We start from the raw sequence: 12,229 nt of genomic DNA, 5'->3' as shown, positions 1-12,229 counted from the left end.
CAGCGTTTTTTGAATGGAAGGCTGTAACTGGAAACTTAATCTAGGAATGTATGGAATAAATGGAATTGGAATCAATGGAATAAAATGGAATGGAATAGTGATAATTTTTGGAATTAAAGGAATGATATATGTATTTATTTTTTAATTATATTCAAATTATTTCATTCCATCCATCCCTTTCATTCCTCCTCTTTTTTTATCATGAATGATTTTTAACGTGATTCCTTTTTTTCCTCATTCATCCCACAGGAATTTATGGAATCAAAATTTTTGTTTTTTCCACTTAACTGGTGAATTTTTTTTGGAATGTCTATGAATGACTAATTCCACATGATTCCATTCATAAAAAAAGCATTCCAGTTACAGCCGAAGATTATTTCTGACGGAGACGAAAGAGAAACTCTCCTCATCCTCTAAAATGACTACTTTGTCCCTAACTATTTAATTTGGCTTTCTCTTTCTTTTTAAAGTCAAAACATATCTCCAACTCATTAACATGTCACAGTCTATATCAAAAAGAAATATCTGCGTGTCACAGAAAAGTTTAAAAAACTAATGACGGAAAATGACTAAACAAATTTTAATTTTAATTAAAATTTGTACGTGGACCACCAAAAAGATTGGGGTGTGACAGTATTTTATTTTGACTAGTAGTATTTCTCTTTTTTTTGTTTGATTTGTTAACAACTAGGGACGGCTTTACTATTACTTTTTCAAAAAAAAAATTATCAATGTTAAAATACATTTGGATGACTTCTCTTTTTACCAAAAGTTGTCTTCTATTGCTTGTGTGACATTTAATGATATTAGATATTAGATATTGATGGATGAAGCTTGGATAGAGATCTTACATAAGGTCCACGTTAGAACAACACAAAATATACATCTGATCAATGGAGTCCCACTATTCATTCCTCATTTATCATAATCTCAATAATGTATATCCCATCATGTTCATGATGAATATATATGTATACATGTGACTCACGCCCATTATATTTATACATAATAATAAAATAGAAATTTTATTTGTTTTAATAACTATTGTTTAAAATGTATATTCTTTTGGTGAAAGTATAAGAAATTCCTCGCGATTATATGATGAATATTAAACTGTATCTGAAATAATTATTATTCAAAGGGCATTTAAGGAACATTTCGCCAAAATTTGGGAATTTGACAAATTGGTAAAAAATATAAATAAATTAATAAGAAAACGTTGTGTATTTATTTCAACAAAACGTGAAACAAATAAAAATTGACCATCAATTTGTATCGTGGGGAAGATGCGGAAAACATGGAGTAGGTCGACTTTCAGGGCGCGATTCCCTGCGGACGTGACAATGTCGTACTAGTGCTTCTAAACAATCTCAACCGTTGAAAAATCGGGTGGTCTTAAAATCGTAGGAACCAGATTCGGAATCATAGTCAGCCCAAGCACGTTACACAAGTTACTATCCTGTGCCCTTCTGTTTAATTGGATGGCGACTATTTGCTTACCTGGCTGTGACGCGGCTACTCGGCGGCTTTGTCGACTCTATCCAAAATTTTAATTTTCCTTTTGACCTTGTAGTCTTACTCAATTTGATCAATTTAATTTTGTGCACGAATCTCGTTCTGATTAATCATATAACCTAAATTAGTAAATTATATCAATTTAGATTACATGATTGACAAAGAGTATCAAAACATAACATTTGCAACTAGAACTCCAACTAATAAAAAAAAGAGATGAAAAGGTATACGTAATTTGTGACTAGAAATGAAATTAGTTTAAAAACATAGTTAAAATTCTTGTTATTCAAATTAAAATAAAATAATAACAATCAAAATGCTTATTAAAACATATCATGTGCCGATGGACCGACTCTATCTTTTTGTTGGGGTACGTCAAACATATCATGAAGTCATGAGTGCCTGAATGGTGTGCATGCGTCTTTGTGAACATAGTTTAATTAAGTTTTGATAAATTATTACAATCACAATCGTGTTTTTCATATAAAAAATAGGTATCGTTTCAAGATACAGTATTTCTCAGTTAGGTTTATATCATAGACTTATAGGATTTTGTAGATAAGTAACGAATAAAACCATAAACTTACGATACGGGCAAGGAAAAACTGAAACGAATGAATTGAATTTTAAAATCTCAAGAAATACACAACATAAAAGATGGGGAACATTTCGCCGAAAGGACTGTTACAATCAATATTTTTATCTTAAAGAAATTAATCAGTATTTAGGAGGAGGAAGTAGCCACTTGGAGCCCTTAATGTAACCAAGAGTGAGGAAAGGCCTAACTTCGTTTTGGTCAACATCTTGTGTGTAAGGCACTCTCTTCTCTTGGTGTGACCCTGGTCCGAAACACTTGTACTCTCCATAGAAGACCGTCCTGCATTAATTTAGACAACATAATATATCATATCCGTGTAATTGACATATGACTTATATATATGTGGATGAGATGTTGTGAAATGTTACTTGTCATATGCGCGGTTGAAGTTTTCCCTCCAGCCAGATGGGTTGACCACGCTGGTCATCTCTGTGAAAGCATAAATGACTTTGGGGTGGCTCATCCAAGACCGGCCCAAATAAATTCCGGTTCCGGTTCCAGTGATTTTGCAGTGCACAAACGTGTATCCGTTTTGTTCGGTGTTACTTTGTCTGCTTTGTGCCGTGATCACTCTTAATCCGTCTCCAACAGCGTGCAATTTCGTGTTCTAATTGATTTATTTACGAATACATATTCGTTAAACGTGTTAGACATACAATTATTATATGTTAAGAGATATATGTAATATTAGTTTAAGCTTACCAAGTACAAGGAAGCTCCTCTTCCGAAGATAAAATCATAGGTTCCTTCGATGTAACAGTCCTTGAAAAAATGGTTGCCTTTGTCGTCGCATAGAGTATCTTGAAAACCGTAGAAACTACAGGTGTAGAAAGCTGCATAATCACCGTTAATCCTCATAGCTAGAGCTTGTCCTTGTGAGCCTGGTTTTGGCATAGGAGAAGTATTCTATAGAATAACAAAATAAAATATATACACATACATTAGTTTAGTATAGCAAGTAATCTTTAATGTAGTGTCATAACATACGTAGATCGAATATATATATTTTACGTACTTTAATGATGAGGTTAGCTGCCATGAAATAATCAGACCAGATAATAAGAGTTGCACTCTCTACGGTTCCGTACTGAGCGGCCGTCCCGTGGTAGGTTAAGACCGTTTGTGAACCAGGTTGACCAAGCAATGTAACGAATGGTCGACCTACGTCGACCGTGACCTTCTCCGTGTATATACCTGGAGCCAACTTGATGATCACACGCTTCTTGTTTCCTATCGGAATGCTCTTGATCGCTTCGTTTATTGACTTAAAGTTGGCACCTCCTTTTTGATTAACCTACAATGAAATTTTCACTTTCCATTAGAAATAACCTACAATGAAATATACATTGTGAAGATTAAGCAGCTTACGGTGACAATTATTCGTGCAGCTTCAGCAGCGTCGAGGGCAGGGTCTAGAGTTCCCTTTCTTTGGGAATAGGGTGCAACGTTGGTCTTGAACCATTGGGGGATTTGGGCTCTGACTTCTGGAATCGGCGCTGTATCGGTGGCTAGAACCACGGGCAAGATAAATGCGACTATAAATGCAACTATGGACGGCGAAATGTAACCCATCTTTTGTTGTTATGATATTTTGTACTTTTTAATTATTTTCTTTTATAAAAATAAAAGAAAATAATGAAAAAGAAAACCGAAGGAAAAAAAAAAACTTTCACGTTTATTTACTTTGAAGAAACGAAGAAGCATCGAAGGGGTTTATATACTTGTCTTGCTCATCGATGTTTGACCGGACAAATCTAACTTTTACTATTCTCGTTTGTGGTTTATGTTTCTTGGAGTATTTCTGAAAATCTGACTAAAATAGCAAATTAATCTATCGTCATCTACATTTCCAATTAAGGCAAATTTACAGGTAGCAAAGTCAGCATGTTCAGCAAGAACTCTATTATTATATTTTCTATTAATAAATTTATTATATAAGTCGATAATTTTCGTCGAAAACGTATATTCACAATTATCACCAAAGTTGCGATTTCATAATTTCCTAACGATGATGTAATTTACAAAAAGAATGTGATTACGTAATCTTCCAAACACATTTGCATGTACAACTGCTCATCATAACGTGGTTTCTCTAGTTTTCTGTCAAAAACAATAATTTAAAATAGTGTTCTGCGGAAAATTGAAAACCAGTGTTAAAGGGAAAATTAGTGAAATAACATTTTGCTGAAAAGATTGAAGAAACACATTTTTGCTAACTGTAGAGTGTAACTGTATAAGTGAATTTTTGAGGAAAAGTATATCAAAATATCTGTAGGCGGTAACTGTAGAGTATATAACTGTATAAGTGAGTTTTGGAGGATAAGTATATCAAACTATATAGATTTATATTTTAGTTAATACACTGTAAAGTTACAATATAATTGTAAAAATGTATTTTCAGTGAATTGCAATTGTAAACTGTATAAAATATAATTGTGTTTATTAAAATTATATTGGTTAAAAATTGTGAGCAATAGTTAATTACAAAAATAATGTATTGGTAATCAAAATTTAATATATTCTCTTACTATATATGCGTAAAAAACGGATGGAATATAATCTTTTGACATGCATAAATATGCATGCACAATATGTATGAACTATATGTAGTCGTCTTATGCAGTTATGTATGTGGTAAGAATATCCGATTTTTTATTTTTTACCATGAGAATATCCGATTTGTTTAGCAGAATTGTGAGAGTTTTGGCATAGGATGTATGGTCTCTGTAAGACCGCAAGTTCGCAATAATAATGGCGTACACATACAATTCTAGGAACGTGAGAATAAATTGACCAAAAACAATAAATTGATAATATTATCTTATTTTCCTGTATATATATATATATATATATATATATAAAATATGAAAAATTAAATTCTCGAGACAACTAATAAAATATACTGAATCGAGACCGTCTTTTATTGTAATGAAACCAAACTACACAAGTCTCTCAACTAAGAAGAGATAGGACTCTTGGAAAAGAAAATACACCGATATACATATTTTGAATAGCTTAATATTAAACCTTAAAGCCGGGAGGTGGGAGAAGCCACGAGGATCCTTTGATGTAGCCGAGGGAAAGGAAACGGTTAGCTTCATTTTCGTCAATGTCTTGTGTGAATGGAACTCTCTTGGCTGTGTGTGATCCTGGTCCTGTGCACTTGTACTCTCCGTAGAACACGGTCCTGTCCCCCAAAAAAAAAACATTTTAAACCAGACTATATGGATCATCACAACATAAGTAAAGTGAGAATGGGACTTACTTGTCATGTGCGGCCACCTTGTTTGCTTTCCATCCGGTTGGGTTGACGAGACTGCTCATCTCGGTGTAGGCGTAGACAACCTTAGGGTGACTCTTCCATGATCTACCTAAATAGATTCCACCACCATCCCCAGTTACCTTGCAGTGCACGAAAGAGTATCCGCTCTTCTCTTCTGCGCTCTTTCCGGCATGCGCTGAAATCACTTTAATACCATCTCCCACCGCGTGCAATTGTGTGTCCTTTTGAAATCAACATCATATATATCAAGAGGTTTCAGAAACTATGAAACAATTACATTTGCCCCTAAACTTAAAAAAAGTATATTATACATTTACAGTCGCATATGGCCTTGGAATTTTTGAGATTTTTATTTATTAAAATTGACCTAAAACTGTTTATCGCCTCTTATCATAAGGTTCCATAATCTATGTATTAAGAATGTAAAAGATGGGATATAATAAGGTAAACGTACCAAATACATAGAGGTTCCACTTCCGAAGATGAAATCAAATGTCCCTTCAATGTAACAATCCTTAAAGAAATGGTTTCCAGCATCGTCACAAAGCGTATCTTGGAAACCGTGGAATTTGCAGTTGTAGAAAGCCGCATTGTTCCCGGAGATTCTCATAGCTAAGGCCTGTGCTCCCTTCCTTTTACCATCTGGTTTCGGTGCAGAGTTCTACGTATATATAGAACAAAATATATAAAGATTATTCTTTGAATAATTCATTTTGACGACCACTTGGACTAGCTAGTACGTTAGCCAGGAAGGTGGCAAGTGCCACCATGAAATTTTCAGTTATTTGTATAATATATCTAAATTTTAGTTGTTTCCTGTTATTAAATATCCTATTCTAACCATGTTTTTAAGTTTATGTGTGATTTGTCTGCTATAGTACCATTAGCATAGTTGTTAATATATACCTTAACGATGATGTTGACGGCAATGAAATAGTCGGATAAGATAATGAGAGAGGCACTATTTACGGTTCCATACTGGGCGGCAGTACCGTCGTATGTAAGAACCGGCATGGCCTTGGGATCTCCCATTAATGTAATGAAGGGTTTCTTTTTGTCGATAGTGACCTTCTCTTTGTATTCTCCAGGAGCCATTTTGATGATCACACGCTTTGTGTTCTTTTCAGGAATGCTCTTTAGTGCGTCGGTTAGTGTTTTGAATTCACCTCCCTTTGGATTCACCTGTGATTGCATCATTCAAATTTTGTAGTCAAGAATCTCTATGGTTATATAAGGATTTGTTTATTTTTTGGGGACAAAGTTATAGGTTAATGTGTTTCATACGTTGATGGTACGTGGTGAAGCCTCAGCAGCTACGAGAGCAGGATCTAAACCTTTACGTGAAGGCAAAGGAGCTACGTTGGTTTTGAACCACTGCTCCGCTTGAGGTTTGGCCTCTGGAATTGGTGTGTTATCATCTGCCAACACCATCGGAGTAACAAACACCATAACCATGGCTAATAACATGGACACATGTATGTATCCCATTTTTTATTTTTGTTTTATTAAAAAATAATTTTTTTTTTGGTTTTATTGTTCTTTTTACTTCTTATTTTGTTTTTCGGAATCGTTTAATGAGAAGATTGCCATGAGGTATATATAGTGTTACAAAGATCCGAGAATTTTGAGTTTCATTTTTTTGTTTGCTATTATTATTTGTGGTTATCCATTTTTATATCTCGCTATTATTTCTCCTGTAACTTTTAATGTGGTTTTTTTGAATATTTATACTGTGTCAACGAGATTTATTCCACAGACGTCACATAAAAAACGAACCACTCAAATATACATTTTATAGTGTTAAAAGATGTATATATATGTGCTTTTACACCTATCAAGAAAACATAATAAACTTAAAGAATCAGTTTTATTTGACCAAAAAGATGACAATGAGAAAAATCATTTTTATTTCTTACCCTTTATAATCCCAACAAATGTTTTTACACGTTACATATGTAAGTATTTTTCAGGAGCTGAGGGAGGACTCGACCTGGCTCCACAACGCCTCAGCGTAAGCCTTCTCTTCTTGCTTCTCTTCTTCTACAACAAACTCTCCTCTTCCTTCAGCTTCAGCCTCATCTTCTTCTTCCTCCTCTACTTCCTCAACTTCACTTTCTCCAAAGACACTTCTAGACCCTTCCCTGAACTCAGCCAAAGCTTCCCTCATAGCCAAACCTGTAGCCGGTCTATCACTCCATCCATACTTTGGAGCCGGTACAACAAACGGCAACACAATGTCATCAATTTTAGACCCATCATTTGAGTCAGTTTCTTCATGAGGTGGAGGGAAAACAAATACAATCCCGAGCTCGTAGTTGCACACACGAAGTTTACTGACCGATCTAGTGGCATTATAAGACTGGTCCTGGTTGGTCCTGGAGGATCTGGAAATGGTTTGTCCCCAGGCAGCTGCACTAAAATTATGTGAGCCGCAGTAAACCCAACCAAATGAAGAAGACCCTGAACCAGTAGAGGTGAAGCGTCTTCTAGCCACCTGTTCAGTATAAAGACGTTTTACTACTGTGTTAGAGTCAGTTTTGGCCAATTCGTAAGTCTTTTATTGTCACACAGTGTTTTAAAAATCGGTCTAGCACGCCTAATCGGCAAATCGGACCTAAACAAAACGATTTTTCTATATTGATTCTTTTAAAAATCGGTTTACACATCCGCCTGATTAATAATCCCACATAAAGTGATTAACTATTTTTTGAACATTAGCCACACACACTGTTGTAATAAAGACATTAATAGTATGTCATAGTATAAAGTTCTCATTAGCTCTTACCTTGATATGCATCGGGTGTCCTACTCTGTCCTGAGGATTAGGAACTGCATCGTGAAGCACATTGTTATATCTCAACTTTTGCCAGGTTTTCTGCACAATAATATATTAAAAAAAGAAGTTCAATCACACTACTGCTGAATCATATTCCAAAGGCTTAATTATGCAAAGTTAGCAAACTACATCGGAGAAGCAGAGCAGACGTCTTGAAGACATGACACCGTGCAGGCCATTCTTCACCCTTTCAATGGTAGGGAAGATGATTTTAATGGAAGGAGCTTCTCGTTCCTCCCTAGCACTCCAGCATCCCCACTGATACAGAACATAGACCAAACGTTTCATGCACAATATTACTTGTAGTGACATCTTTTAAGGGTGTTTCGAAACAAAACCGTACCTCAGGATCAGACTCCTGGGAGTCAAAATGCTGTAACATTTTTTTACCAGCAGCTGATGCAAAATCAGCTTGAAATCCTGCAGTTACTGAGCCTCCAACCGAAGATGCACCTATTAAAAAAACAAAAATCTATAAACTTAATATCCTGATGTAATACTGTTGAAGGTATTTGTCTACCATAACTATTGGAAAAGCACTTACTGTAGATAAAATCAGATTCCTGAGATTCAGGCCACTTGTAACAGCCTAACACCTTAGAGGAGAGGATCACACAGTTAAAGACTGATACACTATGTTAAAACTCAAGGGTCTGAAAGCACAATTCTATTGTTCTTATTAGCCATCAAACTTACCTCTTGTAGCCTCCAAATGCCAGTACATCTCTGAAGTGAAGCAATCAACGAGCACAACGCAACAACATGATGTGGTTGAATCAACTTTGACATTTCTGAAATGGACACTCCCTGAAAAAAGTAAAGAGAGATTATCAGATATATCCATAGCCTATTTATGCCAAGTATATAGTTAACATATAATGAGTATACCATACATGTAATACATGCAGCATCAGTTGCACCTTCTGGTTGCTCCTACAAGAAGCAGCTGCAAGGACTTCATCTCGATACACATATCCCACAAATTTAAAGAACCCAATATCCCACAGAGGTGAAACCCATTTTGCAATATTCCTCGGCAAAAAGCCTAGCTGGACAAACTCTGTCACAAAGCACTTTGTATTAGTCACAGAATGAAATTTCATGTCAAGGACACATAAACCGTCTACAAAATGAAACTACTTACCGTCTCTCGAATCATCATTAGGATTAGGGACAAGGACGCTCACAGCATTCAAGTCAGCAGGAACATTGGTGTTTCTTCTCATAACAAGTTCCAACATTCCGAAAGAATTTTCACGGGTTCTGCTAATATATGAAGCCAGTCGTTTCAGTTGTGCTCCTGTAGAATCACTGGTAGAACGGAAAAGGTAACTTAGGCCAACGACAGACGCTTCAACAGATCCTAGAAACTCTTCATTGATAGCCTGAAACAAGAATCATAGATTAGTCAGGACACAATCAAACTAAGTGAAGCAGTAAAACATGAACTAAACAGAGAATCCAAATGAAGCTACTCACGGTGCTTGAGCGAACAGATTCTGTAAGATAAGAGGGCTTATAAGAATGAACTCCGGGCACTGAAGCGACAAGATGACCTGCTGAGTGTTCAAAGTTGTACTTTGTGAACTCGAGAATCCAATGGGCTTGACTTGGAACATCAGACAAAAGTGTCGCAGCAAATCCAGCTAGCTGAGCACCAAAATCTGAACTTAAACCACGATTGGTTTCCTTTTTGAAATGGCTGAAAAGGGATAAGTAATCAGGGTTTGCTCTTCGTGGAAAATCTTGCCACCAAACTGTGTTGGTCACGTCATCCCACTGGAATTGGAAATCACCATTAGAAAATGAATTATGATACAACTCTCTGAATAAATGATTCATTTCATTAGTATATATACATTCTTACCTGTCTTGCTACTAAGTTTGCAGACGTAATAATTACACGCACATTATCTTCTCTTTGCAGAATAAACAGCTTGGGGTGATGACAAGCAATGCCTCGGTTCTTTCTATCTTTCCCAAATGCAATTTCCTCAGGAAATGGTGGAAACCTAAGACAAGGTAAAAACTCGTTAGAAAAGAGGTAGTGAAGTATTAGTAACAAACAAGAAAAATAATAACGCATCAGTTTCGGTATTACGTACACCATAGTTACATTTGGGTAATTTGGCAAAGGAGCAGAAGTTCTTGAATCAGGGCTTGAGCTCCAACATCTCTCAGCATGGTGACATGCAACAGTCACAGGCAAATGACTAGGTATCTCACAGCCGGTAAGAAACCTATTGATGTAGCTTAGTCAAACTCTTGAACAGCATGGGGAAGAAATGAGGATATAGAATCCAATTCTTCTGTTAAGACTAATAGGGAAAATAAAAGAAATAGATAATTTTCTTGACATACCATAAGATATCACTCGTAAATGTTGCAACAAAGATTTGTGAGATACTCTCCACAGGGTGAAGAAGTTCTGGCAAAGAAACCACCCGTTGACTACCAGTTGGGTCATGTTCAATATACTGAAGACGATTTAGATAAAAGTTCTTCCCAGGTGATTGTACAGAACACTGATAGCTTCTCTCCTTATTAATGTAACTAATATCGCAAATGCTTTCTTTCTCCCCACCGTCACTTCCTACTTGGCTAAACAAGTTTGAGACAGCTAAACTTCTACCTAAATGTAATTGTAGGCTTGGCTGTCCATGACCAATCTCATGATTCTCCTCATCACTCCTGACTTCTCTATTATCAGCCACTATACCTCCTTTTAACCTTAACCCTGTACAACAGGACACGCATTCTTTTCCAGAATCTGACACCCTAAGGCAAGATACAGGATCATCACTATTCAATACATGTCTACAATAGCTTACAAGAGAGTTCAACCTCTCAACAACACCACCAACAGCTTTACGACCACAAACCCCAGAAACCAAAGAACTGACTTCATTTTCCATCGGAGCAAAAACCCTTTTACTTCTCTTCCCACTAGAAAAACTCCCCCTAGAATGTCCTTCGGAAACAGAAGCATCTCTCCCTTCAAAACAAATCTCCTGAACCACAAAACCAACTCGCCCATCTTTATAACACAACCCTTCCTTCCCACAAACAAACAGCACCTCATCACCAACCAAAACCTCTTGAACTCTACCTTTCCTAACCTTAACTCGATTAACATACACACCATTCAAAGAAACCTTAAACCTCAAACCCTCCTTCTCCACCTCATTGAAAAATTGACTAAACCCACCTGAATAATTCGAAAGAATCACACCATCAAAAACGTAAAGTTTGCTACTTTGGCTATCGAATAGAATCTGGCAGTGGTTTCTACTGATTCCGACATGATCGAGGACGAAATCGCATGACCCGTTAGCTATACTTCGACCAATCGTGTACGGACGATCTGATTCGACGTGAAGTGACTCTGTGGGTGAACCGGTGGAGCGAGAAATCAACGGTGGGCCGGTGTTGTGGATACGAATCGAGACTTTATCGCTATGTCTTCTCTTCATAGCGCATGAGAGGAGAGGAAGCAAAACCCTTTCCCCCAAATTGATTTTCCCTCCCAAATCGATGTGCTTGAGATAGCATAGCACTCTGTTTGGACGGAAGGATAAAGTTATTCTTCGCCTGAATAGTATAACTTTCCCGCTTTTGTTTTTTGTTTGTTTGTTTTTTTTTAAAGAAGGGGACTTGCTATAAAAGAAATAAAGAATTGTATCTATATTATTTTCCCACGTACATAAACACGAGACTCTCATTAATTGGTCCAAGTATGTAATTTCCTTCTGACCTTTCTCAACACGTCTATATGATGCATTTGTACTTAAAACATAGTAGATAAATCAGAAAAAAATTGTAGAAGGAAAGACAATCTCTGATCGAGTTCCTAATGAGAAACCAGCGCAAGCATTGATATAAAACCAAAAAGATCGCAAGAAAAGTACATGAATTGGTGGCGGAGAAGTCGATATATCAAAAGTATTGAATTAACAGAAAAAAACATGCCGTGCATTGAATATTTATGAAAATGTGG

General features: G+C 36.3%; 3 protein-coding genes across 3 annotated transcripts; all 3 read right to left on the bottom strand.

Annotated features, from left to right (window-relative positions):
- Positions 1 to 2,118: 2,118 nt before the first annotated feature.
- Positions 2,119 to 3,799, bottom strand: LOC106422702 (probable pectinesterase 50). Its single transcript, XM_013863481.3, has 5 exons — positions 3,482 to 3,799; positions 3,129 to 3,407; positions 2,816 to 3,019; positions 2,482 to 2,720; positions 2,119 to 2,392 (listed from the first exon to the last, which is right to left on the bottom strand). The coding sequence occupies exons 1-5, from the start codon at positions 3,683 to 3,685 to the stop codon at positions 2,233 to 2,235; spliced, it is 1,086 nt and encodes a 361-aa protein (XP_013718935.1). The 5' UTR covers positions 3,686 to 3,799; the 3' UTR covers positions 2,119 to 2,232.
- Positions 3,800 to 5,117: 1,318 nt separating this feature from the next.
- Positions 5,118 to 6,980, bottom strand: LOC125581528 (pectinesterase PPME1-like). Its single transcript, XM_048747151.1, has 5 exons — positions 6,681 to 6,980; positions 6,303 to 6,578; positions 5,851 to 6,057; positions 5,379 to 5,617; positions 5,118 to 5,300 (listed from the first exon to the last, which is right to left on the bottom strand). Exons 1-5 carry the CDS (start codon positions 6,882 to 6,884, stop codon positions 5,135 to 5,137), a joined length of 1,092 nt encoding a protein of 363 aa, XP_048603108.1. The 5' UTR covers positions 6,885 to 6,980; the 3' UTR covers positions 5,118 to 5,134.
- Positions 6,981 to 7,284: 304 nt separating this feature from the next.
- Positions 7,285 to 11,760, bottom strand: LOC106422624. The gene is made up of 12 exons (XM_048747149.1): positions 10,594 to 11,760; positions 10,338 to 10,472; positions 10,100 to 10,244; positions 9,712 to 10,011; positions 9,377 to 9,617; positions 9,126 to 9,292; positions 8,929 to 9,039; positions 8,777 to 8,828; positions 8,576 to 8,685; positions 8,362 to 8,490; positions 8,182 to 8,271; positions 7,285 to 7,890 (listed from the first exon to the last, which is right to left on the bottom strand). Exons 1-12 carry the CDS (start codon positions 11,703 to 11,705, stop codon positions 7,363 to 7,365), a joined length of 3,120 nt encoding a protein of 1,039 aa, XP_048603106.1. The 5' UTR covers positions 11,706 to 11,760; the 3' UTR covers positions 7,285 to 7,362.
- Between the last annotated feature and the right edge of the window lie 469 nt (positions 11,761 to 12,229).

This window comes from Brassica napus, chromosome A2, assembly GCF_020379485.1.
Source record: "Brassica napus cultivar Da-Ae chromosome A2, Da-Ae, whole genome shotgun sequence".
In the NCBI taxonomy this organism is placed as follows: domain Eukaryota; kingdom Viridiplantae; phylum Streptophyta; class Magnoliopsida; order Brassicales; family Brassicaceae; genus Brassica; species Brassica napus.
Note: the sequence above shows the minus strand (reverse complement) of the source record. Positions and strands in the feature narration are given on the sequence as shown.

Coding starts and splice junctions, on each gene's coding strand:
- LOC106422624 (XM_048747149.1), bottom strand. CDS start 11,705: ATGAAGAGAAGACATAGCGATAAAGTCTCGATTCGTATCCACAACACC. Junction 10,245..10,337: donor TACCCAAATGTAACTATGGT/GTACGTAATACC, acceptor ACCTTGTCTTAG/GTTTCCACCATTTCCTGAGG. Junction 9,040..9,125: donor TGATGCTGCATGTATTACAT/GTATGGTATACT, acceptor TACTTTTTTCAG/GGAGTGTCCATTTCAGAAAT.
- LOC125581528 (XM_048747151.1), bottom strand. CDS start 6,884: ATGGGATACATACATGTGTCCATGTTATTAGCCATGGTTATGGTGTTT. Junction 6,579..6,680: donor CTTCACCACGTACCATCAAC/GTATGAAACACA, acceptor ATGCAATCACAG/GTGAATCCAAAGGGAGGTGA. Junction 6,058..6,302: donor CCGTCAACATCATCGTTAAG/GTATATATTAAC, acceptor ATATATACGTAG/AACTCTGCACCGAAACCAGA.
- LOC106422702 (XM_013863481.3), bottom strand. CDS start 3,685: ATGGGTTACATTTCGCCGTCCATAGTTGCATTTATAGTCGCATTTATC. Junction 3,020..3,128: donor CAGCTAACCTCATCATTAAA/GTACGTAAAATA, acceptor GTTATTCTATAG/AATACTTCTCCTATGCCAAA. Junction 2,721..2,815: donor GAGGAGCTTCCTTGTACTTG/GTAAGCTTAAAC, acceptor TAAATCAATTAG/AACACGAAATTGCACGCTGT.